This window comes from Rhinolophus hipposideros, assembly GCF_964194185.1.
Source record: "Rhinolophus hipposideros genome assembly, chromosome: 12".
Taxonomy (NCBI): domain Eukaryota; kingdom Metazoa; phylum Chordata; class Mammalia; order Chiroptera; family Rhinolophidae; genus Rhinolophus; species Rhinolophus hipposideros.
Window position 1 is genome coordinate 38,831,286 of NC_138058.1, and position 25,431 is coordinate 38,856,716.

Genomic DNA, 25,431 nt, shown 5'->3' on the forward strand with positions numbered 1-25,431 from the left:
GGAAAATGAGTTTCAAAAAAGATGCAGGCAGGACAATATACTATAGCATTTCCGGTAATGAATGTGTTCCTGGGTTCTCCAGAAAGTAGAAAACAAGTTGAATATAAGTAATATAAATCTGTTGATTTTAAAAAGAATCATATACCTAATAAACACAAGTAGCATACAAAAGAATCATTTATTGTCTAGTTTATTTGTAATTTAATGGAAGCTTGCTTAATCTTTTATTGCTTTTTTTTCAGCCATTTCCTTCTCTTTAGCATCTTCATTGGTAGGTGGTTAGCTACAGGAAGAGGCAAAAGTTCACCAGTTCCTACGGTTCATTATTGGCTAAGAGCCTGGAGCTCCCAGCTTAATGAGAGTTTAAGGGTTATCTCTGGCTTAAATTATTGGTGGTGTTCCTATTACTATAGATTATTTAGTGCTAAATGTAATTATATTGAGCACTTACTGGAATCCTATTTTGAGTTCTGAATTTAATATTTAGGGTAGCTAGAGAAGATAAAATGAGCACCTGTTTAAAAACTAACGATCTGGACCTATGAAGAAAAGCTAAAGGGAGTTGATTTGTTTTATTTTGAAAAGTAAGCGTTGAGTGGAAATAACATTGTTCAAGTATGTCCAGAGATGTTTCACGTTGATGTTTCCCGGGTCTCTATGCTAAGCCGTTTTCTCCCATGGGTAGCAGATTGTATCCATTAGCCTACTTGTCTGTCTCCTCTCTACCATTTTCCCTCAGACCTTTACTCATGAAACTTAACCAATAGGTACCTGCTCTCCAGCCTGACTAGATCTAAGCTCCAGCCTCAGTTTTCCAGCTGCCTCACTATTTTTACTCCAATATTCTGCAGGCAACTCAAGTTTAATGTATCTAAAAACGTAGGTCATTATATTCTCCCCAGCATTACTCACCCCTTCTGTGCTCCTCTCCTGACTTTCCTTGACAATGGCAGCGCCAATTTAACCTATCATCTAAGTTTAAACCTTAGATTGAGCTTTTTTTTTCTTCTTTTCCATCAGTACTTCCATCCTATTAGTCACTAAATTCTATGAATTCAACTTAAACGTTTTTCATATTTATCGTCTCCTATTTTCTATGCTGTTAGTTTAGGTTCTCATCACCTGTTTGCCTGAACCGCAAGCAGTAATTATGTTTCACTTAAACCATGGTAGCTATGATGAAGTTATCGGGCAAGGATTACCTAAAATATTGTAATTGCATCTTAAATAGTCTTAATTTTCCTTACTATAGCACACATAATCTTCTATCAGTGTTATTTTTGTAAATTGGCAATCAGGTCAACTCACCATCCTGCTTAAAGACCTTTAATAACTCTTAACTTAGAGAATGATGCCTCCATTCTTCAGCATGACATTTGACAGTCTGTACTTAGGTTATTTTTTCTGGTTTTATCCCCACTTTCTACCTCTCCAGGTATGCCAGATGTTTCTCTCTATGCCTTGAATCTGCATTGAAGTTTCACTTTTCCCTGGCTCTGTAGATGCAATTCTCCCTTCCTTAAATCCTTTCCTTCTTTCTCTATCTTAAAAGATTAAGTATTAAATCATCTTATGAAGAGTTCCCCAAATCCTCCTGAAATACGTCTGTCTATCTCTCTCTCACTATATATACACAAATAACATATATTCGTACAATATACATAATCCATACACACATATACAACATATATATTTATCTATACACACACATATGTATATATACCTATGTATTCTTATGTAAACTAGACTATATGTTCCTTGATGTCAGGAAATGTGTTTTATTTACTTTTTATCACCGGAGCCTAGGTGCTTAATAAATTTTCAACAAATGAATAATGTTTATTCTAAAGATAGTGAACACCTGGTTTCTATTTCCATTGATGATACAACAATAAAATTTATGCTTAAATCTTTAAGTATTAGGAACAATGGTTATGTACTGGAATGAGTTATATATAACTCAGGTAATTTTGTGAACTCTTTCCTGTGGTTCTTTTTTGTTATGAAGACATATTTTTTTATTTGCCTAAGATGGTTGAGGCATTTCTTTGCTTGGATTTATACTGCTGGATAAAAATCAATTTTCTGCTGGATCAAAAATAGTTTTCTGCTAGATCAAAATAAATTTCATCAGAGAAATGATGCATACTGAACAAGCCTAAGGAAATGTGGTATTAATGCAGAGGACCCGGGAAGGTTAAAGGAGAAGGATTAGTTTCAATTTTAATTATGACATTCACTTGCCTATTATGTGATTTCTGTGTGAAACCTAAAATTTAATTTTAGGTCCAACACTAATGGTCAGTGCATAGCTAGCATAGCTGAAGACATTGATCTTATAATATTTCTATTTCTATTCTTATTACAAAATGAACTTAGACTAAATCAAGATATTAACCAGGACTATGAACTGCATTTCACAGAAAGGTACATTTCATGAAATCTAAAATCCCAGTGAAATGGTAAAGACAACGATGTCTCAAGCTGTTAATTTTCCCTTAAGGGTGCCAAAATGATGTTTCAGTCTTTTTTGAATACAAAGGTTGAATGTAATTCAGTGGTGCTCTTGAAAGGAAGGAAGTCATTTTCATAGGCAAAAAAGCTGTGGTACACAGTTCTTGAAACAGGTTTGTCAGGAATCTGCTGCTTATCTTTCTCCTATGGTTGCTGAACCCACTCTTGAGTCTACATCCTGCAATATGTGGACAAGAGTATACCCATCCCATGTCTTTCAACTCTTTCAAGGGGCATACATGATGCTAAGACAATTAACCTGTTCTACGTACACCAGATTAGGTGTCAATATAAGCATTCTGCAATAAGCTATAGTTCTTAGAGACTGAATGGCTATTTCCCTAAGTAGTGAGTCTCCCTTTACTAGAAATGTTCAAGCACATTTGTGTCTGATTGGTTCAGTGCTGTATTCCTGAGTCTTTGAACAGTGCTTGTGGCAGAGTAAAGTAGCCACTAAGTATTTCATATAAGAATGAATAAAGCACACAGTGGAAGCATAATATAGATGTTTCAATTAGCTTTTGCTGTGTAATGAATCATCTCCAAATGTAATAGTCTAAAACAACAATGATTCATTCTTTTTCATGATTCTGTGAGTTGGCTGGACAGTCTGAGATGGTTTCACATTTCTGGGACATCCGCTGCATGGCTGGGCAGATAGGTCTCTCTCTCCATGTGTCTGTCATCTTGGGCTTCACCATTTCAAGACAGTGAAAGTGAAAGCTTTAATATCTCTGCTGGTTAGGCTTGGAACTCATTCCCAGGGCATTATATTGGTCAAGACAGTCACAAGCTCAGAAAAGGTAGGGAAATTGACCCGATTCTTAAAGGGAGTCATTGCAGTATTTGTGGCCATTTTCAATCTACCACAGATGACTAAATTTAAAAACCTTTTTGCAGGAAATTCTTATAAAGGGAGGGAAATTGGTCAGGCTGCTCTTTCAGAGTCCTTCCAACTCTTAGATTCTATGACTCCACCAGACTGAATGGACCTCTTATAGTGTACCAAGAGAGAACAGTTATCACCCATGGTATTTAGAAACTTTAATCTTCTACATCTGGTAAGAAAATTTTGAAGATAATTCATTGAATAATTATTTTCTAACTATTATTATGATCTAGAGTTTATGTTCTTCCTTTAATCATGTCAAATACCCACCAGATATCAAAGATTTCTTGTTAGTGAGAATGATGTTTTCATTTACACTAATGTGTAATTAACTGTACTTTTAATTCTGGTATAGTACCAGCATTCTCCTTTCCTTATGCTTTGTTGAACATCCTATGAACACTGGGTAAACTCTTTACTGTTATTCATCCATCAGAAACTTAATTTTCTAGATTTCACTGAGATCAATAATATAAAATTCTTATTTTTCTTCTGTGTCAAAGGAGAGTGCTTATATTACTGCCTCAGTATTTACTGTTTACTATTAACGTTGCAAATCTACCAATTTTTCTGTAATCATTCTTTTGTGACACTTAATACAGATATTTCCTTGTGACTATTTTAGTAGCAGGTACACAGATATATTAAAATAGAAATATCATATAACCAACTTGCAAGTAATATATGAAAACCCTGTGAAACTTTCCGTTAAGGAGTTTCAGACAATCATAGTGAGAAAAACAGTATGGGGAAGACTGAACTGCTGATAAATAATTGTGACTTAGCAGAAAAAGCTCATATGATAAAAATTTTGCTAGTATGTTTTTGTATGTGTATGTACTTAGTTGAAAATCATTACCAAACATTTGATAATTTTTGACAAATGTTTGGCAAATACCTGAAACATCATTTTAGTTATCATTGTAGGAATCTGTTTTGTTTAAAATTTTTAGTTTGGCATTAAACTTCCTGTCCCCAAATTCTATACTAATACTTTTCTCTTCCTATATGCTCCCAACCTTTCAAACAAACAAAAACTCAAAGCAACTCACAACCATTTTGTATGAATAAAGCCAGTTCATCTTTGTGGGATTGATATGCCAGGTCTTGAATGTATTGTTGATAATTCACCTGATCAGGTAACATTTCTAGGAAATCTTGTTCTATCTTTCCTTTAAAAAAAAAAAAGATTAATGAACTTTATTTCTTAGAGTAGTTTTATATTAACAGAAAAATGAAATAGAACAGAGAGTTCTCATACACTCCCATGAGAATTCTCATACCCAACCCCATGACCAGTTTCCTGTTACTAACATCTTGCATTGGTATAGTACATTTGTTGTAACTGATGAACCAATATTGATATACTATTTACTAAAGCCCAAAATTTATAGTTCACTCTTTGTGTTGCATAGTTCTGAGTTTTGCCCAATGTATGTCATATATCCTTCATCATAGTATCATACAGAATAGTTTCACTGCCCTAAAAGTCTCCTGTGTTTCACCTATTCATCTCCCCTCCCTCTCCCTCAACCCCTGCCTTTCCTTTTAATTCTCTAATTAAGTGTAGGGTAATACTAATTAGTTGGAGCTAAGAATTTGCTTAAATAACCAGTGATTTCCCCATGGCAATCAAAATTTCTTAATCATTAATTTAGACCAGCACTGTCCAATAGAAATATATGAGCTGTATATGTACTTAAAACTTTCTAGAAGCTGCATTAAAAAAAAAGAAATGTTAAATTAACATAATATACTTATCTCAATATAACCAAAATAGTATCAATTCTAATATGTAATTAGTATAAAAGTTGAGATGTTTTGTTGGTACTAACTCTCAAAATGTAGTGTGCATTTTAAACTTACAGCACATCTCATCTGAGACTAGTTACATTTCAAGTGCTGAACAGCCACAAGGAGCCGGTGACTCTGGTATTGAACAATGCGGGCCTAGGCTGTGAGCAACTTTAAAACAGGTTATCCTCTCTCCAGGGTCTCCACATTAGGCATACAGCAAAGACTTTTGGAAGGTATATCAGAAAGATAAAAGGGCTCTCTAAATATCTGGATGTTGATACTTACATGTTCTGCAACCACTTTCTTTAAACTCTCCAGTTTTGGAAAAAGTGGAATGGGAATCATGCTCATTCTGGCATATCAAAGAAATGAGTATTGGGCTTCCTGCTCCCAAAAAGCCTGAATCATCTGAAATGTTGACTCATGAACCTAAGGTGACTGAAATGTAATGTGAATCAAATTTGCCTTCCAAGGCATCATTCTATTTCCATTTTCCTCTCTCCCATCCTCCTCTAAGTGACTCATCCTACCATATGAGAGTCCAGCATTGGGCAGCTCCCCAAATCTTCCTGGAAGATTGGTGGACTTTCAGATGGTCCACCCCAGTCTCCAGATATCGTGTTTTCCCCAAAATAAGACCTAACCGGAAAATAAGCCCTAGCATGATTTTTCAGGATCACATCCCCTGAACGTAAGCCCTAATGTGTCTTTTGGAGCAAAAATTAATGTAAGCCCTGGTCTTAGTTTCGGGTAAACACAGTAGTCCAGCCCAGCTCTGTTTTGCCTACCTCACTGAGGATTTGCAAATTAGACTGGGAATGATCTTAAAACTGTCAAAAACTTTTTTCTTTAAAGGTGGTGATAGTAGTAGTGATGAGGTGGTCTGGGAATTTAAGTTGGAAAAAATATTATCTTTTATTTCAAAATCTTTAACAATTTAATGTATTTTTCAGTCCTTAGGGCGTACTACATAGTCCGGTTAGTACCTTTCTCCACTCTGGGTTTTTCCTTTCCTGGGAGGAAACTTTCCACCCCCAACCTCCCAGGATAACGCCCTTCCGGTAGCGTGCCAGGCACTTCCCCGACCCTTCAGGGCAGGCAGCTGGCTGGGTTTCACAGCACTCTAACTACAGACTGACCTCCAACTGCGGGCAAGACCAACACCCCAGCCCTAACCCTCAACTACCCAAAGTGGAGGGTGGGACTGCCAGTTTCAAACCCCGCCCATCGAGCCCGGTAAGCGAGGAAGAACAATAAGCCCCACCCTCTTCCATCTCTTTTCCTTTCCGTTGGGCCGGCTAGCTGCCCTTCGTCCGGTACCCGTAGCCGATTGGCTCCCTTCCTCCTGCGCCCGCCCTGCCTCTCCCAGCCGGGGAGGGTGAATCACGCCAAACTGGGCGGAGAGTCGGCTGGCCTCTCTCCTTCGCTCTTCTGGGCGGCGGCGGCGGCAACTGGGGACTGGGCGGGTGGCGCATCTCGGGCGCGGAGGCAGGAGAAGCAGTCTCATTGTTCCGGGAGCCGTCGCCACTGCAGGTCCCTCGGCCCGTTCGGCCCTGCCCCTCTTAGTCCTCCCCACCCCCCACAACCGCCCGCGGCTCTGAAAAGAAGCGTCCCCCGCGGCGGTAGCAGCTGCAGCATCATCTCCGACCCGGCAGCCATGGAAAACATGGACCAGTCGCCTCTGGTCTCCTCGTCCTCGGACAACCCGCCCCGGCCTCAGCCCGCCTTCAAGTACCAGTTCGTGAGGGATCCGGAGGACGAGGAGGAAGAGGAGGAGGAGGAAGAAGACGAGGACGAAGACGAGGACCTGGAGGAGCTGGAGGTCCTGGAGAGGAAGCCCGCCGCCGGGCTGTCCGCGGCCCCAGTGCCCAGCGCCCCCGCGGCGCTCCTGCTGGACTTTGGCAATGACTTCGTGCCCCCGGCGCCCCGGGGACCCCTACCGGCCGCTCCCCCCGCCGCCCCGGAGCGGCAGCCGTCCTGGGACCCGAGCCCCGCGGCGGCCGCGCCATCCCTACCCTCCACTGCTGCAGCCTCGCCCTCCGAGCTCCTCGAGGACGACGAGTCCCCAGCCCGGCCTCCCCCTCCTCCACCGGCCAGCGTGAGCCCCCAGGCCGAGCCAGGGTGGACCCCGCTCGCCCCGGCCCCCGCCGCGCCCCCCTCCACCCCGGCCGCGCCCAAGCGCAGGGGCTCCTCAGGCTCAGTGGGTAAGTGCTTAGCCCTCCCGCCTCGCCCGCCCCACGCGCCTCGCCCGCCCCACGCGCCTCTCCCTCCTTTGTGTGCCCTCAGCTGCCTCCTCTCTCCGCCCCGAGGGGGCTTTGTCTGCGGACCTCAGGGAGAAGGCGTCTCCCCCGGTGGGAACCGCGGGGAGCGGGGTGGGGCGGCGGAGGAAGCCCGGGTTTGTTCCTCATTGTTTGTCTGGGTGTCGGGGAACACGTGCACCCCGCTCGCTCCCCATTCCACTGCGTTCCAGAAGTTAGGCACCCACCCCTAGTAGTAGGAGCTGGTTGTGAATAGAGGAACTAGGGTTGTGGATTCATTGGGCTGGCTTGGTTCTGGGGTGAGGATGGAAAGGCCTTGCGGTAATCTTTTGTCTCCCCGTCGGGTTGCTCCTAGGGAAAGGCGCAGTTTCGCCACTAGTCTGTTGGCCTGCGTTCAGACCTGGCCTCCCTCCTCACCCCCTTCCTGGCCTGGGTGACTCCCTCGCGCTTCAGCCCCCTTTCCCTCCTTTTGCCCTGGCCGAGACCTGGCCCATTGGAAAAGGTCCACATTGGCCCAGCTGCAGTGAAGGGAGAGCGCCTCCAGTGGTGTGGCGCGTGGAAAATTGGGAAGGAGAGAGTTCTGGAGAAGTCCTGCCACCGCCCAGTTTACCCCCGGTTGTGATGTGGCGACTCCCCACCAGCTAAACTGAGCCCGGGAAATGCGATCTGGCCATTGTGTTTCGAGGGGGCGCAGTCCTGCCAGGGTCTCATGTGCGGAGTGAGTGGAATTGCCGTTCGTGGGGACAGGTTTAGCCTCTTACTACATCATACTTGATTCGTAGAGGGGGGAAAAAGGCAAAATGGTTACTATCTTTAAAGAAGAAAAACCTGTGGATTCCCTGCTAGGAATAGGCCAATTGAACTTATGGCAGATTTACCATGAGACTTATGAAATGTTTTGAGACAGGTTTTCATTTATTGGTTAAAAATATTATTCCTTAAAAGTTATGTTTTAGGTCGACAACAATATCTGCATAGTCTGTAAATAGTTTTCAAATCTTTTCATTCACATGAGTAGTACCTGATTACACATTGTCAATTTATTTTTAGGAATATTGTTTTATTACCCCTTTCATCTCGGGAATTGTTTATTTTAGAAGAGAAAAAAATCAAGTTTGTTAGAGATTGGGAATTCATTTTATCAGGCAAATTATTAACTAATTTACAAATAACTTGTTAATTTTGGAGCAAAAAGTGTCCCACTAACAGTAGGATCTTTATGTGTAAAACGTGGAGAATAAGGTAGTTTTACTGTCTGCTGAGAAATCTTACTATCATTGTAGGATTTTGGAAATCATTCATTTTCTAGAAAAATAAAATCAGTCTGAGAGCACGGAATTTTTTTTTCTTCCATTCACTCCTGCTCTACAATTGGAATATAAGCCAATTGTGATGTTTCTGAATAACATTTTGATACTGACATCCTTCAAAGCATTACTCAAAACACTAATCACTACACTAAAGATATTAGAAGATGAGGAATAACTCATTCTTTCCTTTTTCTGAATCAAAAATACATTTAAGAGAAAAGGTGAGGTAGAAAAAGATAAAGTAATAGGAAATTTGCAGAAGGGAAATTTAATGATTAACAAAAGCATACTAGTTTGTCCTCGTATTCCTGCATGGTAACAAAGAGAAGAGTTCTGTTCTTTGAACATTGGAGATTTGGGAGGTGACAGCATTCTCAATATTGACTTTTGGAAGACAAAGAAGAGAGAATATTGCCTTCCCATTGATTCTATCTAGTTCCCTAATTCTTTATTGATAATGCCTATTTGAAAACTAGTTTATTTAGTAAATGCAGGAACATCGTGATTGTGGTCATGGATACTTAAGCTATTTCAGTGAGTCTAGATTTCTTAAAAGAGTTTGTTGGTTCATTCAACTGCATATTGACTATCTGCAGAGACAATGCACTGTTGGGCTATGATATATATGATGTACAGTGATAAGCAAGACACATGTGCTCCCTATGGGGGGAGTACAGATAATAAGGACATAAATAAGTACCTCAATAATTGTGTGATGAGGAAAATAAATAGGATGATGGCATGGAGAAGGATTGGAATGTGTGGGGTCCTAAGTAGGGTAGGCACTGAGAAAGGCCTTTCTGAGGAGGTGAGGTAGGAACTGCAATTAAAAATTTTCAGGCAACTCCTAGGAGGCAAAAGCCTTGAGGCAGGAATGAGCTCTGTGTGTTTAAGAAACTAAGAGCCATGTGAGGTGGAGAGGTGGGTTACACTTAGATCATTTGGGGTCTCTAACAGGCCATGGCAAAAAGTTAGGCTTTTAAAAAAATATTGTTTATTTTAGAAATAAGCTCCTTAAATAATTGTGATTTTGAAGCAAAAATACAGTTTTGAAGAGTTAGAGGAACCAAGAGGACTGACGTGCGAGTAAAGACAGTGAGAACTGTGCAGAGAAACAGACCAGGCTGACAGGAAGAGGGTTTGGTTACTGAGTTTGGTGGATCCCGGACACTTAGGTATTCAGCATTGCCAGTTACACTGTTTTTGAGTATTCTTGACCTTTTGTACATTGATTTCCATCTCGGTAAGGAGTAGTTTTGCTGTTTACTGTGGTGCTTACTGCAGTGTAGTAACTGAAGTGAGACCGAAGCCTCTGGCTTGGTGACCATTTTTCACCATGAAACAATTGGCTTCAAGTTGACAAGGTGGTTGGTTAACCTAGGCTTTGAGGATCTACGAGGGACACTGTGGATAGAAATTGAGAGAAATGCAAATATCATTAAAGATGACACTGAGCTGGTCTCTGGACGTGTTTTTTACCAATGTTAACTAAGATTGAAATGTGTGGTAGGTCTGTGAAGGGCATGGAATGCCAAATAAGGAATGAGGGTTTTATTATCCTGCTTTTATCCATGCTATGCTCTGCCTTCTACAGTTGTTCTTGCTTTTGGTAATGTTCATTATGAAACCAAAAACTGTTTTTTGTTGTTTCCAAAATGTAGTCACTTTATTATTTTTCACCCCTCTCCTGAATTATTGCGTTAGGCATTGGGAAGCCTTTGAAGATTATTGTACTGAGGCATGGCATCATGAAAGCAGTGTTAGAAAAATGAATTGGTAGGTAACAGTATTCAAAATAGGTTGGCAAGAAAAACTGGAACTATTTAGAAAAGCTTTTGCAATAGTTCTGAGACAGGTGAGTAGATCTTGAACTACTTCTTTCCTAGTTCATTCAGTGAAAATAGAATAGAAGGGTTGATTTCTTTGATTCATGAATCTGTAGTTTTATAGTTAGGTCATGAAGGGGCTTTATGACTTGGACGCAATGGAAGTAAATGGCAAAGAAAAGAATGTTGGTGCTTATTAAATCAATTTATAGAGACTGTCCAAAGTTATTAATTGTGATGGAAATTTGTATAGAATTAATTATTGCTCATAAGTATGGGTTCTGGCTTGGAGGTTAAAAACTATTAGTCTTTTATAAAATCATTTACTATATTTAAAACTTAAGTATCAGTTCTTAATATAAAGTCCAAGTAGGACAGGGATGTGACACTCCCAAGAAGTAGATGTCTCTAAAGAAAGAGATGTTAGGCCCTGTCCATTCCTGATCTTCCTTCCATTTTTATCTAGAAAACGATAATAGAACTGATGAATTTAGAGACTCTGAATGATTTTTTGTTGTTGTTGTTAAACCATTTCTAACTTTTTGATTAGGAATAAAAGTTGGGAATAGATGGTTATGCTCCTAATGTATAAGGTGAATATTGGTTCTTAAGAAGCACAGTGTTGAATTTATAGTACTTTTTAGTAACTAGCAAGCTTTCTCAGATCCCATTTAAAATGAAGTAATGAATATATATTGAATCTGATAAATATCTAGTTATTTAGAATTAGATATTTAGAAAATGTTAGGAATAATATTTAGAAAATATGCTATTTTAGCACTGTGTCCCTGTAAACTTGGCAGATTTACTATAGTATGTAAAACATTTGTAAAAAGGAGCATTTTGTTGTCCAATAATTGGCTCTGTTTTATGTGTAGTTATTTCATCATAATTCTAACAGCAGTGTAATTGAAAGAATACAATGCGAGGTCCCTATTTAAATGGCACATTTTAAAGGTACTTTGCTAGCTCAGGTTAAAAGTACCAACCAAGTGGGTGTTTCTTGATCTTTCTTTGGACCCTCTGATTAAGTTGAAGTAAATGTTGCAGATACACTATTCTTGCAGTGCATTCTTTGAGATTTTTTTGTTCCCGTTTCTAAATATAGACCCTGGAAGGTCCCCCTGGGGGTGACAGCACCAGGGATGGGAAGTGCCAGGGCAGAATCATAGTTCATCAGCAGTGTTTATTTGAATGAGTGAATGTGACCTTTGTGGCTAGCTAGTGTAGGACATAGGCATGAAAAATCGTGAGACCCAGCTCTACTGATGCTAAGGTCTTGGACCAATGGCCTCAACTCCTAAGGAGGAAGGAGTCAGTCGATAACTTCACATTTAAGCTGGTAGGTTTTTTAGTTTTGGCATGGTGGTTATTAATTTCTGGGTTGTTTTCCTCACGTATTCCAATAACTTCTATTCTTACTTCATCATATAGGTATATCATACCATACATATGGTAATGGTATGTTTACTCATCTCTAGTCTCTACCAGACTGTATACTCCTTGAGAAAAAGGACTATATGATATTATATCTCCTTTGCTGAGCACAGAGATATGGTGTAGGCACTCATATTTGCTGAATGAATACAAAATTGTAGATGAATGCTGATCTTCACATTCTGTATAGTTCTAGACTTACTACAGTATTTTCTCGATAAAAATCCCAAGTTTAAAAGCATGTGTTTGTTTACATATACAAGGTGTCCCATATTTCATTTAATCAGTCTTTTGGTGATTATTTAGGTTGTTTCTCAGCTTTCTGTTATAGTGTTGCTGTGAACACCCTTATAAACACTTCTGTGGGAATACATGCTGTTATATGTGTTGTAAGATAAACTTATGCAAGTAGAATTATTGGTTCAAAGAGTATATGCATTTAAAATGTTTATGGAAAATGCCAAATTATACTACAAAAAAGTTGTAACCAATAATGTGTTAAAGTACCTTTTTCCTTTTGCCTTTATTAACACAGTACATTGGTAAACTAGTAAATGGTTTAGCAAATTGTTTTTTAAATTTACATTTCAGTTATTTTTTAATAGGATTTTTCTGATCACAGCTTTTGCTTATTCTTCATTTTTTGTTGTTGTTGTTGTTCTTATAGAAGCGCTTAATCTATTGTAAAGAAATTAATCTGTCATATGTCTTGAAAACATTTTTCTTGATTTGTTACTTGTATTTTGACCTTTGGTGTATTTTTTTTTCTTTTTTTTGTGCAGGAACTTTTATGTAGTCAGATTTATTTTCTTTTATGACTTTGAGTCATAACAGTCATTGATCTTTTTGTGTAATTCTTAGAAAGGACTCTAAGATTGTAAAAATTTCTCCCATGTTTTCTCTTGGTATTTTTATGATTTCATCTTAACATTTAATTCTTCCAGCCGTCTGCAGTTTATTTTGTTCTAGAGTGTGAAGCAGAGGTATTTTATTTTGCAGCATGATTTCCCATTTGTCCCAACAACATTTTCTTTTCTACTTTGAAATGCCACTTTTGTCATCTACTTGTAATACAGGTGAAATATTTTCTCTTCTGTTCCATTTATTTGTTCATGCATAAGTACTCAAATGTTTTAATTGCTATAACTTTTAAATAAAATATGAGCTGATAGGGCTTTTCCAGAATGATTTTTCCTGGTAATCTGCATGTATAATTTTCTATCTGATCTTTAAAGTTTATTTAGTCCTTTCTCCCTCTGTTGGAATTATAGTGGGTTACATTGCATTTATGGATTAAATTAAGGAATAATTGACACATTTTTAGTATTGATATTATATATTTTTTCTACCAACATGGTTTTTAACATGTATTTTAAAAATTTAACAATTATGTGAAATGTAGGCTTTAAAACGTAAATATTAAGTATTCTAGCCTGCTTAGTGTGAAACACTAGAAATACTGGATTATATAGATATTTGGCCCCCTCTTCTCAGTTGATTATAGTCTGTTAAAGAAAGATAAGTCTTCCTGCTTTTTCATTTCTAAAAATATATGTTTTTAAAGAAGGGAAGTAACATTCTTTATAGTCCTGCAGTAGGAGCTGTAGCTGCTAAATACTAGATTAACTTTTTAGTAGTCTCTGAATCCTTTACTTAGGTGGCCTTCTTGTTTTAAAAACATTTCTTTAATGGCTTGTTCTTCTCATGGATGGAATTGCTACCGTAGATGAGGAAGGCTTATAAAGATTTGTTCCAACAGATTTCGCACTTGGCTGGTTATATTGGTGGTCCCTTGGAAGATCAATATTAGTTAAGAAAAAGTTAACATACTCCCTTTAAAAAAAAAAAAATACCAGGCTTAGGGTTGAGTATGGGGATCAAAAGATAAACGGGTTGTGCTTATGTGAGGAACATGTAGCAGATTAAGGGCAAAACACAGGTGCCTAGATGTAAAGTATTTTCTGCTGTCTTAAAATCAGGAGTCTTTTGGTTGTACTTTAAAAACAATCACATATTTACTATCTGTCAGGAGCTTTTGTGAAAGGAGAAAAAACCTTACTTGGGTTCCAGGTCTGCCTGCACATTTTTTCTTTCCCCCAACTTTACAGATTGATTTGCATACTTAACTGATTGTGATGGTGTCATTATTAAATTTATCTCAGTGTTATGACAGGCCTGGGTGAAGCAGACCTAAAGCATTAAAAAAAAGTTTTTTAGGCTACTGGAGTCTGATCTCAGAAGAGAATTTGCTTTTTAAAATTCTGTTCTTTTTTCTGAGGAGGTTATTAAATATGCTTAAACATACCATATAAATCCCTTTCATAAATAGCCTTTAGAACTTCTCAGTCTTAACTAATCAACATCATTCTTAAACTAGAGAAAGTTTTATTAATTTTACCAAGTTCTGATATTTGATTTTGTATAAAACTTAATTTTTATACAAAATAACTTGATGAAAACTTTGTTATATGGTTTTGCTTGTGTACGGTGAATTATGAAAATCAGAATTGAGAAGTTCAGGTGTTTCATTATGTTTTATTTTATGGGCCATCTATACTATGCACAGATCTTTTCTTAGGGTTAGGTCTGTAAGAAGACGTCACTTTTGAACAAGGACAGAAAAATGACCACCTACGAACATACTTTCTCATTTACCCAATCTACTCCACCACGCTTTCTGTTATCCCTCTCACTAAAATTTTAATGAAACATGTCGCATGAGCTGTAGTTAAGTTTATTAGCATTGATAGAATCAAACATATATATTTTAATGGTCTGTTAAAAGGGTTGTGGGTAAAACTGTTAAAATTGCTCCAGTATAATCGAATTTTAGTATGTTTACGTTGCCTTATTTCTTTTTTGGAGAGATTTTAAAAATTATTTTTACTTTTTGTTATGGAAAAATTCACACATAAAGGAAGACAGAATAGTAAATGAAACCTCATTTATCCATCACTGATTCCCAACAACCAGCCCATGGCCAATCCTGCCAATTCCACACCCTCATAAATGTTTTAGTATGTATCTTGCAAACTGTAAGTACTCTTTTGCAAAACATAACCACAATACTCTTAATCAAATATTTCCCCAACATATTTAGCAGTAATTAGTATCATCAAATATGCAGCCAGTGTTTACAATTCCTATTATTTAGTGTATGTCATAACTTTTTTTTTTAACAATTAAAAAAAAAGTCAGAATCCAGATAGGGTCCACATCTTACAATAGATTGGTTTGTTTCATAAGTCTGTCTGTGGGTTTTCCTTTGCTTGCTTGTGCACTCTCTGAAATTTGTTGAAGAATGCACATACTCTTTTTTTCATTTTAATGTTGTGAGATATAACTTACATATGATAAAATGCATACATCTTAAGTTTTAGCCATTTTATAAGTTTTGACAAATGCATGTATTCATTTAACCCACATTCCTGTCAAGATATAGAATATATTCTTTATCCCAGAAGGATCTCTTGGGCCCTTAGCAGTCAATTCGATTCAATTCAGTTTTTGTTCTGTCCTTCCCCCACCCCCCAATATTTTTCACTATTTGCCTATTATAGAGCATGATATGGATAGGATCATAGTATATACTCTTGTGTCTGGTTATTTGGATTCAATATGTTTTTGAAATTTATCAGTGATGATGTTGCCGGTATCAGTAATTTGTTCCTGTTTACTACTGAATAATATTCCATGATACACTATACCCCAGTTTAATTATTCACTTGTTGATGGACATTTGGATTATTTATAGTTTCTAACTATTACGAACAATAGAATGCTATGAACATTCTTGTATAGATAGGCCTTTTTGTGGACATATCTTTTTATTTCTCTTGGGTAAAGAGAGTGGAATTGAGTAAAAGTAGAATTGCTGGGTCATGGGGTAGGTATATATTTATCTTTATTAAAAATTGCCAAACTCTTCCCCATAGTGGTCCCACATCTACTAGCAATGTATACGAGTTCTGATGTCTTCACATTCTCACCAGCATTTGGTATTATCAGTCTTTTCTTCAATTTTAGCCATTTTCATGGATGTATAGTGGTTTCTCATTGTAGTTTTAATGCAGATCTCCCTAATGACTAATGAATTAGGACTTTTACATTTCTATTGGCTACCTGTATATTTGCTTTGGTGAGGTGTCCAAGTAATTTGCTCAGTCTTACATTGGGTTGTATGTCTTTTTCTTACTTATTTGTAGGAGTTTTTTGTCAGATATACACATTGTGAATATGTTCTTCTAATCTGTAGCTTACCTGTTAACGTTATTGATAGTTTCTTTTGATGAGTATAATTTTCTGATTTTGAAGAAGTCTTATTTTTTTTTTTATTGTTAGTACTTACAGTGTGCTATCTGAGACACCTTTGCCTGCTCCAAGGTGTGAAAACATTCTATGTGTTCGTCTAGAAGCTTTATAGTTTTAGCTATTATGTTTAAATCTGTGTTTTATCTTGGATTAGTTTTTGTTTATGGGAGAGTTACAGATTCATATCCATGAATTTTTTTTCGTATATTTTTTTTGTCCCAGCAAAATTTTTTTGTGTGGAAGGAATTTCTTTCTGTGTTGTATTGTTTTGGTACCTTTGTCAAAAATCAGTTGACCATGTAAGTCTCTGTTTATGTATAAAGGTGGTCCTTAACTTATGATGGGGTTCCATCCTGTAAACCCATGGTAAGTTGAAAATATCCTAAGTAAAAAATGTAATTACTACACGTAACCTACCAAACCTCGTAGCTTAGCCTAGCCCACCTTAAACATGCTCAGAACACTTACATTAGCCTCCAGTTGGGCAGAACCATCTGTTAACAACACACTGAATCCGCTGCGGAGTATCAGCTGTTTACCCTCCTGATCGCACGCCTGACTGAGAGCTGGGGCTCACTGCTGCTGCCCCAGCATCACCAGAGTCTTGTACCTGGGAAAGGACAAAGTTCAAAATTGATGCCTGTTTCAGAGACAAAGGACTTCATTACTCACAGCAATGATACTAGCCAGCATCTCAGCATTTTCTTACATAGGTCCCCTGAGCCCCATTTCCCATAGGGCAACATGGGCAGGGCCAAGTGACACTTGCACTTGCCTTGGGTTGTATTACAGGAGAGCAACCTTGGGCTTAGAGACACGGAATCTTACACTACATAATATACAAGCCGGCTTTTCGCCCATGAGGAAGACACTGCCTCTGCCTCCAAGACTATATGAGCATATTTGAAAAAAATAGTCAGAAACAAAGGCAGCCAGTGCCCCATATTCCTCTGCTTGCAAGATGTGCAAAAACACAAGAAACTCTTGAGAACCAACCTGATAACCAAAAAAGCCTTCCAGTCCGTGAACATGATATATGTAATGCGTAGGTCTTCAATTTCTCAGCAGCTTTTTGTAGTTTTCAGTTGTAGAGGTTTGTATTTCTGTTGTTAAATTTATTTCTAAGTATTTTATGTTTTTTGTTGCTATTGTAAATGATAATAGTTAAAAACTTTTATTTTCCATTTGTTAGTTGATAGTATATGGAAATACAATGATTTTTGTATACTACTCATATCTATCCTGCATCCTTCCTAAATTCACTTACTAGTTCTAGTAGGGTTTAGTAGGATTTTTTTTTTAAACCATTAGGATTTTCTAACTTGTCTGCAACTTAAGATAGTTTTGCTTTTTCTTTCTGCTCTTTCTGCTATAAATGTAGTAAGAAGGCAAGTACATAAAAGATGTAAAAAAATTTCTTGCTTTATTTTACATCTTGAGGAAGTGGGTTTAATCTTTCACTGTTACGTATGATATTAGCTGCATATTTTTCCCAGATGTCCAGACCATTAGGTTGAGAAAGGTTCCTCCTATTTCCAGTTTGCTGAGAATTTTTATGAAATTGGTATTGAATTTTATCAGATGCCTTTGGCATCTGTTGAGACAATCATACGATTTTTCAGGCTGTTAATATGGTAAATTTCATTGTTTGATTTTGAATGTTGAACCAATCTTGTATTTCTGGGATTCAACCCCAAATGGGTAATGAATATACTTTTTATGACTTGCTGGATTCAGTGTGCTAATGTTTTGTTAAAAATTTTTGCATGTACATGTAAGGGATATTTTTCTGTAAATTTACTTTTTTGTGATGTCCTTGTCTGGTTTTGGTATTAATACGTAAGTTTTGAAGTAAGTTTTGAAAACGTTTTGGGAAGTGTTTGCTCTTCCTTTATGTGTTGAAAGAGTTTGTATAAGCATCCTTAGATTTTATAGAACTTGGAGTTTTCTTTGTGGCGATATGGTTTTAAATTAGTGTAAGCATACTTCCTTTAATATAGGGCTATTCAGATTTTCTATTTAGGCTGTGTCACTTTTGGAAATGTATGCCTTTCAAGGAATTTTTCTATTTTATCTTGATGAATAGACATCAAGGAATTTGTCCTCACCTAAGTTGTCTAATTTATTGACGTAAACTTGTTCATAATATTTTCTTATGTTTTTAGGATGTATAGTGACAGTCCCTTTTTTATTTCCAATACTTGTTTTTATCTCTTTCTTGATCAACTTGAGAATTATCAATTTTATTGATCTCTTCAAGGAACCTTTTTTTGGTTTCATTGACTTTTCTCTGTTTGCTTGTTTTGTATAACATTGGTTTCTGCTCTGCTTTTTATTCTTTATTTTCTTCTACTTATTTGGGTTTAACTTGCTCTTTTTCTGGTTTTGTAAGGTGTAAGCTCTTAGAATTTAACCCTTCTAAAACCATTTAGAGGTATAAAGTTTTTTCTCAGTTTGCTGCATCTATGTTCCACAAATTTCCGTTATTTTATTTAACATTTTTCAATTTCCCTTGTGATATATATATACTTTGATCTATGGGTTATTTAGAATTTTGTAGTTTAATTTCCAAACACTTGGAGATTTTCCAGATATTTTTTGTCTTATTGATTTCAATTTAATTCATGTGGTCAAAACATATACTGATTTCAGTCTTTTTATGTTTACTTACTGAGACTTGTTTTATAGACCAGGAAATGGTTTATCCTGGTGGATGTTCCATGTGTACTTGAGAAGAATGTTATTCTGTTGTTTGTAGTGCTCTATAAAAGTCAAGTGTAGTTAATTGATAGTGTTATATAAATCATCTAGTCTTACTGATTGTGTGTGTGTGTGTGTGTGTGTGTGTGTGTGTGTGTGTTCAGTCTGTCAATTAACTGAGAGCTAAGTGTTAAAAATTTTAAATAAAATGTACAGATTTGTCTGTCTCTCTTTAGTTTTTGCTTCACGTATTTCCCACACACCTTGAGTGTTATATCTATTTAGTGTAATGTCTGTTTACTCCTTTATCATTATCAAATGCCCCTCTATCTCTGATGACATGGTAATACTCCTTGTCTTGAATCTACTTTGCTCAACATTAATATAGACACTCCAGATTTTGTACGGTAAGTGCTTGGATGATATATTCTTTTACGCTTTTTACTTTTAACCTACCTGTGTTTTTATATTTAAAGTGTGTCCTGTAAAAGGCACATAGGGTTTTTATCTAGTCTGAAAACCTCTGCCTTTTGTTTTAATTGGAGCCATTGAAGCCTTTGTTTTCTCTTTGTCCTATCTGCTTTTCATTATTTTATGCTTCCATGTATTCCTCCCATCCTTTGTGCTTTCATTGTCATACATTTTCCTTCTACAAATATTATTGTATATTATAATTATTTGAGCTTCAAAATTCAATTCTTTTTTAAAGAAATTAAGAAATGAGAATATTTTGTGTCTACTCAGACATATTTACCATTCTGCTATTCTTTGTTCCTTCATGAAGATCCAGGTTTCTCTCTGGTATATTTTCTCACTCTGAAGAACTTTATTTAATATTTCTTGTAGTGCAGGTCTCTTGGTGATAATTCTTTGAGCTTTTGTTTTCATATTTTGTTTATCTGATAATATGTCTGTTGTCTTTATTTTTTAAGGATGTTTTTGATGAATGCAGTCAATCTTGTTATTTGTGGTAGTTATGTTTTATAAAGTCACAGAAGACAATAAAGTAGCAAATACTGAATTATTGCCCCAATAAAGGGGAAGTAACAGGGTTAGTTACTTCCTATGAGAACCTCTCTAGTTGTGGCATTTTCGTTAACTGAGCTATACATAACTTTGTTTTATGTGTGTTTCTGGTTAAAGCCGCATTATATACTATATATATATTGTTGATTCATTAACATTGAACTCATGGCCAACAGCTCTGTAACTCACAGGTCATTGAGGTTCTCTGTTCATTCTCTTTGTCCCCCAGCCTGTTTTCCCCTGCTGTACTTCAGTTTGGATAGTTTCTTTCTGTTGTTTTCTTGAAGCTTATTGATCCTTTCTTCCGCATTGTGCAAAATGCTCTTAAGCCCATCTAGTGAATTTTTCTTTCATTTAATGTAATTTTCAGTTATAGAATCTGATTTAGTTCTTTGTTTCTTGTCTGTATTTCTCTACCAAGATTCTCTGTTCACTCATGTCCACCTTTTACTGTACATACTTAGGAAGATTTTAATTGCTATTTAAATTTTTATTTTGATGTTTGCTAATCCAAAATCTACATTATTTCTGTTTGTTTATATTGACTGTTTTTTCTTATTTATGCTTATATTTTTTGCTTCTTTTTATGTCCAGTAATTTTTAATTTTATACTTGTTGTCGTGGTTATGGTGTTTGTTCTGTCAGGCAGTTAATTTGCTGGCACATCATCTTGATCTTTTCAAGGCCTGATTTTAATGGGTGGGTCTAGAGCAGGGATCGGTTGACTTTTTTATTAAGGGTCAAGTAGTAAATATTTTAGGCTTGTGGGTTTATACAGTTTCTGTCTTAACTACTCATCTTTGCCCTTCTAATGTAAAAGTAGCCTTAGACAATACATAAAGGAATGGACATGGCCATCTTCCAAAACAGCTTTGGCTCACGAGCCATGTTTTGTTGACTCTTGGTCTAAGGTATCCCTTACTTTAGGGCTAGAGTAGCTCCACTGTTAAGATGTTCTTTTCCTGGGGTTTCACTTTTATACTTGTGGTGTTCAGTGAGATCTCTCCACTTTGTGATCTCTGGTCAAAACCTGTAGGTCTGGTCTTCCAGCCCAGTCCGACTTCCAGGACACCCATTCAGCTCACAACTCTACTGTGAATTTCTCTGCTAGGCCTTGCTGAGTCTTGTGTTGTGTGTATTTAAAGGGAAAACCCAAATATTTAAAAGGAACTCTTATCCAGATGTCTGGAGCTCCTTTTCTGTGCAGCTTTCCTTTGCATATCACCGTGCACCACAAATTCCAGATAACTCAGCAGCCTCCTCAGCTCAGCAAGAGTGCAGTATTCTTGGGTTCTTCCCTGTGTTGTTAGTTGCCCTCAGGCAGAAAGCCCTGGCACTCATCTGGTGTGCTTCCCTCTTCTCAGAATCACACTCCTTCCTGGAGTGCCTGTTGCCCAGTGTCTCAAGACATTTGCTTCGTATATTTTGCCCAGTTTTATTGTTGTTTATGTTGGAAGGGTTAGACTGATGAGATTACTTCCAAAGCTAGAAGCAGAAGCTCTTCTGTAAGATTTTAAAATGCCGTTTATTTTCCTTGTTTTATAAATTAGATAAGATTTTACTGACCAGTTACACATTTGGTTAATAAACGGCTTTTTAAAAATGAACATGTCAAGGAAAATACTTAGTTATAAGAGTGTGTGGACATTGGTGAGCTTGTGATAGCATGTATTTTTTTGAATTGACTGATAATAAATTAAAAACTGCCATATGACTTACACTTTTTTAAAAAGTGATTTACGTAAATCTCTTTAGTGAACTTTAATTTTGAAACTGATCGTTGTGTGATGGAAGTGAATAGCATCCAAAGTGGCCCTGTGGCAGCGGAAATTTACATTCTAGGTGTAGGCAAGGAACTGACTCTAGCATTAGGGCCCACATGAGGAATAGATCATAATGGAAAAAGTTCTGTGAATGGTGCTCATCTTTCATATTGTCATTATAAGTAGCTTAGTGTTTCTGCTCATTTTATTGAGGGTGATAAGGAAATGTATATTTGATTATAGTGAAAAAGTTAAATGATAGTTTTCTAGCTTTGTCATTAATTAGCTTTGTGACTTTGAATAAGTTAATTATTTGAGTTTAGGTAACTGTACATGTGGTGGAAGATTAACAAAAATAAGAAATGGACAAATATGTTTTACAAAGAAAGTGGGGCTGAATATGGTGAATTTGAGCGATACTGAATGTCAGCATTCAGATATGCAGGAAGGGGAAGTATGGGTTTGGTTATGAGGAATCATGTGTGATTAGCAGAAATGACCTGTGAGGAGCTGTTGAGATAAGTTTAGACAGTTAAGTTGGGGCCATGTGGTGCAGGGCCTTATTTATCTAAGATTTTAGGTATAATTCAGTGGATAACTGGAAGCTTTTAAATGTTTTTGAGCAAGAGAATATATAGAATTGTTCTTTTACGAATGTTAATTTGATGGCAGTAGAGAGACTTAATAGGAAAGTTTTGGTTTCCCTTTTGCCTATTATTTAGTAAAAACGTGTTCTTCTATTTTTTTGAACTGTGCCACTATGTTTTTACTTAGTATTGGTATAATTAAATTCTTAATATTTACAATGTTTTTCTGGCTGTCTTTTCAGAAAAGCATAAATGAGGTTGATGATTACAGTTTTAATTTCATTCAGTAATTAGAATTTGGCATAATGAGTAGATCATAGAAAGAGGGGGAATTGTTTACCTTTTTTTATAAGCCCAATAATATTATGTAAATGTACATACAACATATCTCAGTAATTCAGAATGTCATGCTTTTGGCTTATTATAGTATACCTGATTATAGAACAGTTTTCTTCACTTGTGAAAGTCAGGGTCTTTTACAGGAAAGGGAAGACTAATCTAAAATCAGTAATTTTTTTCAATTTTTAGATGTTCTAGCCTTAGAATTTGATAGCTTATGATAATAACTATTGTTGATCAAAATTTTCTTTGACCATTTTAAATTTTATTAGTCATTTTTAAATTCTAAATTTATATAGTCAAGTCAGGAAAGGGAGTACCACAGCAGTTAAAGGAAAGAGTATGGACTTGTAAATTCTCTGGATTCAAATCTCAGATCCATCACTTCCAGTTTTGTGACACTGGGCAAATAAATTATTTAGCCTTTTATACCTCTTGTTTCCTCATCCGTGAATTGAGGATAACAGTAGTACCTGTTGATAGGATGGTTTTGAGTATAATATCAAGAGTATCTGAATTAAATGTGCCTGGTTAACATTAATGTCTCTATTATGGATGCTGCTATATTGTGAAGAAGCAATTAGTCAAATATTTCAGATAATTAAAAGGGTGTTTGCTGGGTAACACTTTATCTTGTTGCAGGAGATCAAATTTGAGGAGCTGATAAAGCAGAACTGACACCTGTCGCACTTACGCATAAACACATTCTTTGGAAGATAAAGCACATGAACTTGGAAGTTAAACTTGTTTAACTCTGTGACTTAGGGCAAAGTATTGTTTTCCTTTCTCATGCCCCTCCCTCACTTTTTGAGGTAGATACTATTATTATCCTTATTTTACAAAGGAGGAAATGAGGCATAGAAATGTTTAAGTAATAGTTTTCTCAGGTTACACAGTTTTAAGTGATGAGTCTGGGATTTGAAACCAAGAAATTAATGATCTGTGATTGCTTTAGTAGGAGTGAGCAACTCTGTTTTTCTTGAAGGACAAATGATAGGGACCTCTTCTAGATCTTTTTTCTAAGTGCTTTTAGAAATGTAGTACTTGTTTTTTGGTTAATTATGGATTAATCTCATTTTCCAAAACGAAGATTTTTTTTTTTCTATTTTGAAATTTTGTGAATATTTGAAATACCAATTTATAAACTCTCTCACTTGGCTAGGTAGGTGCCAGGAATATAGTTTTTAAAAATAATTTAAATTTATTGGCGCATGTTTAGATGCAGTTTGTTTTTCATTTAGTTTTAACACTTTCTAAGTAGACTGGCCTCTGAATTAGTGGCTTTTAACTGTATAGTCTAGATGAAAAGGACAACTGTGTTAAGAATTTTCCTACCTTTTATTTAGATGTAGCAGCTGTGTTATTATTTGGTTTTGCTTTTTGACCCCCCAAATCCTAGTTTTTTATAAAATTATCATTCATTATTTTAGCTGAAAGGAATTTTCAAATTCCCTCATTTTACAAATGAGAAACTATGTAAAACAACCAAGATCACAAAACAAAAGCTTTGTCATCTTTAAAAAGTTTGTACACGTATGTGTACATTTTATAAAATCTTATAAGGCATTATGTCTTACTGGTTTGGATGAGTGTCTATCCAACCTGTTGTACTAGTTTATTGGAGACTTTTGATATCATGGATTTCCCCTCACTACCTCATGTAAGAATCTTTTATGACATTATACCAAGTATGGACTTACCTAAAATACTTAAGATATTGTGAACTGAACTTTCCTGTTCATCAAGGGGAATAGTCTTGGAAGACAAGCCCATGTTCATGATAGCCACATCTCTGATTTTTTTCTATTGCTCAGCCTTGTCTAGCTTATAGTGTCCACATTTATTAGGTTCTGTCCACTAAAGGAATACCTTCCTGTCAGCCCTCAGGCTATTTCAAATTATGTTTTCTCAGAGGCTTTTCTCTAGTGTAAGCCACAGAAGAGCTTTAGTTCAGGAATTCCCGACTGCAGGTATAAAATGACATTGTGCAAGATTATTGGAGAACAATATATGGTGTATTAGTTGGCTCAGGCTGCCATCCCAAAATGCCAAGGATTGGGTGGTTTAAATAACAGAAATTTATTTCTCACAGTTCTGCAGGCTGGGGAATCCAAGATCAAGGTGCCAGCTAATAGGTTTCATTCTGAGGCCTCTTCTCTTGACTTATAGGTGGCTGCCATCTCACTCTATGCTCACGTGACCTGTGTGTATGAGCGTGTGTGTGGAGCATGCTGACACGGGCGAGACAGAGGGAGAGTGAGAAGGGTGTTGTCACACAGGCACGAGCAAAGCTCTGTGGTGTGTCTTCTTTTAAGGGCACTGATCCTATCCTACCATGGCCCCACCCTCATCACCTATGTAACTCTTAAGTACCTCCCAAAGGGCCTGTTTCTTTTCTTTTCTTTCTTTTTTCTTTTTTTTTTTTTTTTTTAAAGATTTTATTGGGGAAAGGGAACAGGACTCTATTGGGGAACAGTGTGTACTTCCAGGACTTTTTTTTTTCCCCCAAGTCAAGTTGTTGTCCTTTCAGTCTTAGTTGTGGAGGGCACAGCTCAGCTCCAGGTCCAGTTGCCGTTGCTAGTTGCAGGGGAACAGCCCACCATCCCTTGCGGGAGTCAAACCGACAACCTTGTGGTTGAGAGGATGCGCTCCAACCGAGCCATCCAGGAGCTCA

At 36.9% G+C, this 25,431-nt stretch overlaps 1 protein-coding gene across 2 annotated transcripts in view; it reads left to right on the forward strand.

Annotated features, from left to right (window-relative positions):
- Positions 1 to 6,593: 6,593 nt before the first annotated feature.
- Positions 6,594 to 25,431, forward strand: part of RTN4 (reticulon 4) — a 69,214-nt gene continuing 50,376 nt past the window's right edge. The window contains exon 1 of one of the 2 annotated variants that reach the window (XM_081069327.1): positions 6,594 to 7,404. In XM_081069327.1, the coding sequence (XP_080925453.1) occupies positions 6,858 to 7,404 (547 nt within the window). In that variant the 5' untranslated portion in view covers positions 6,594 to 6,857. The remainder of the gene's footprint in view (positions 7,405 to 25,431) is intronic. The other variant, XM_081069326.1, reaches the window with a different exon arrangement.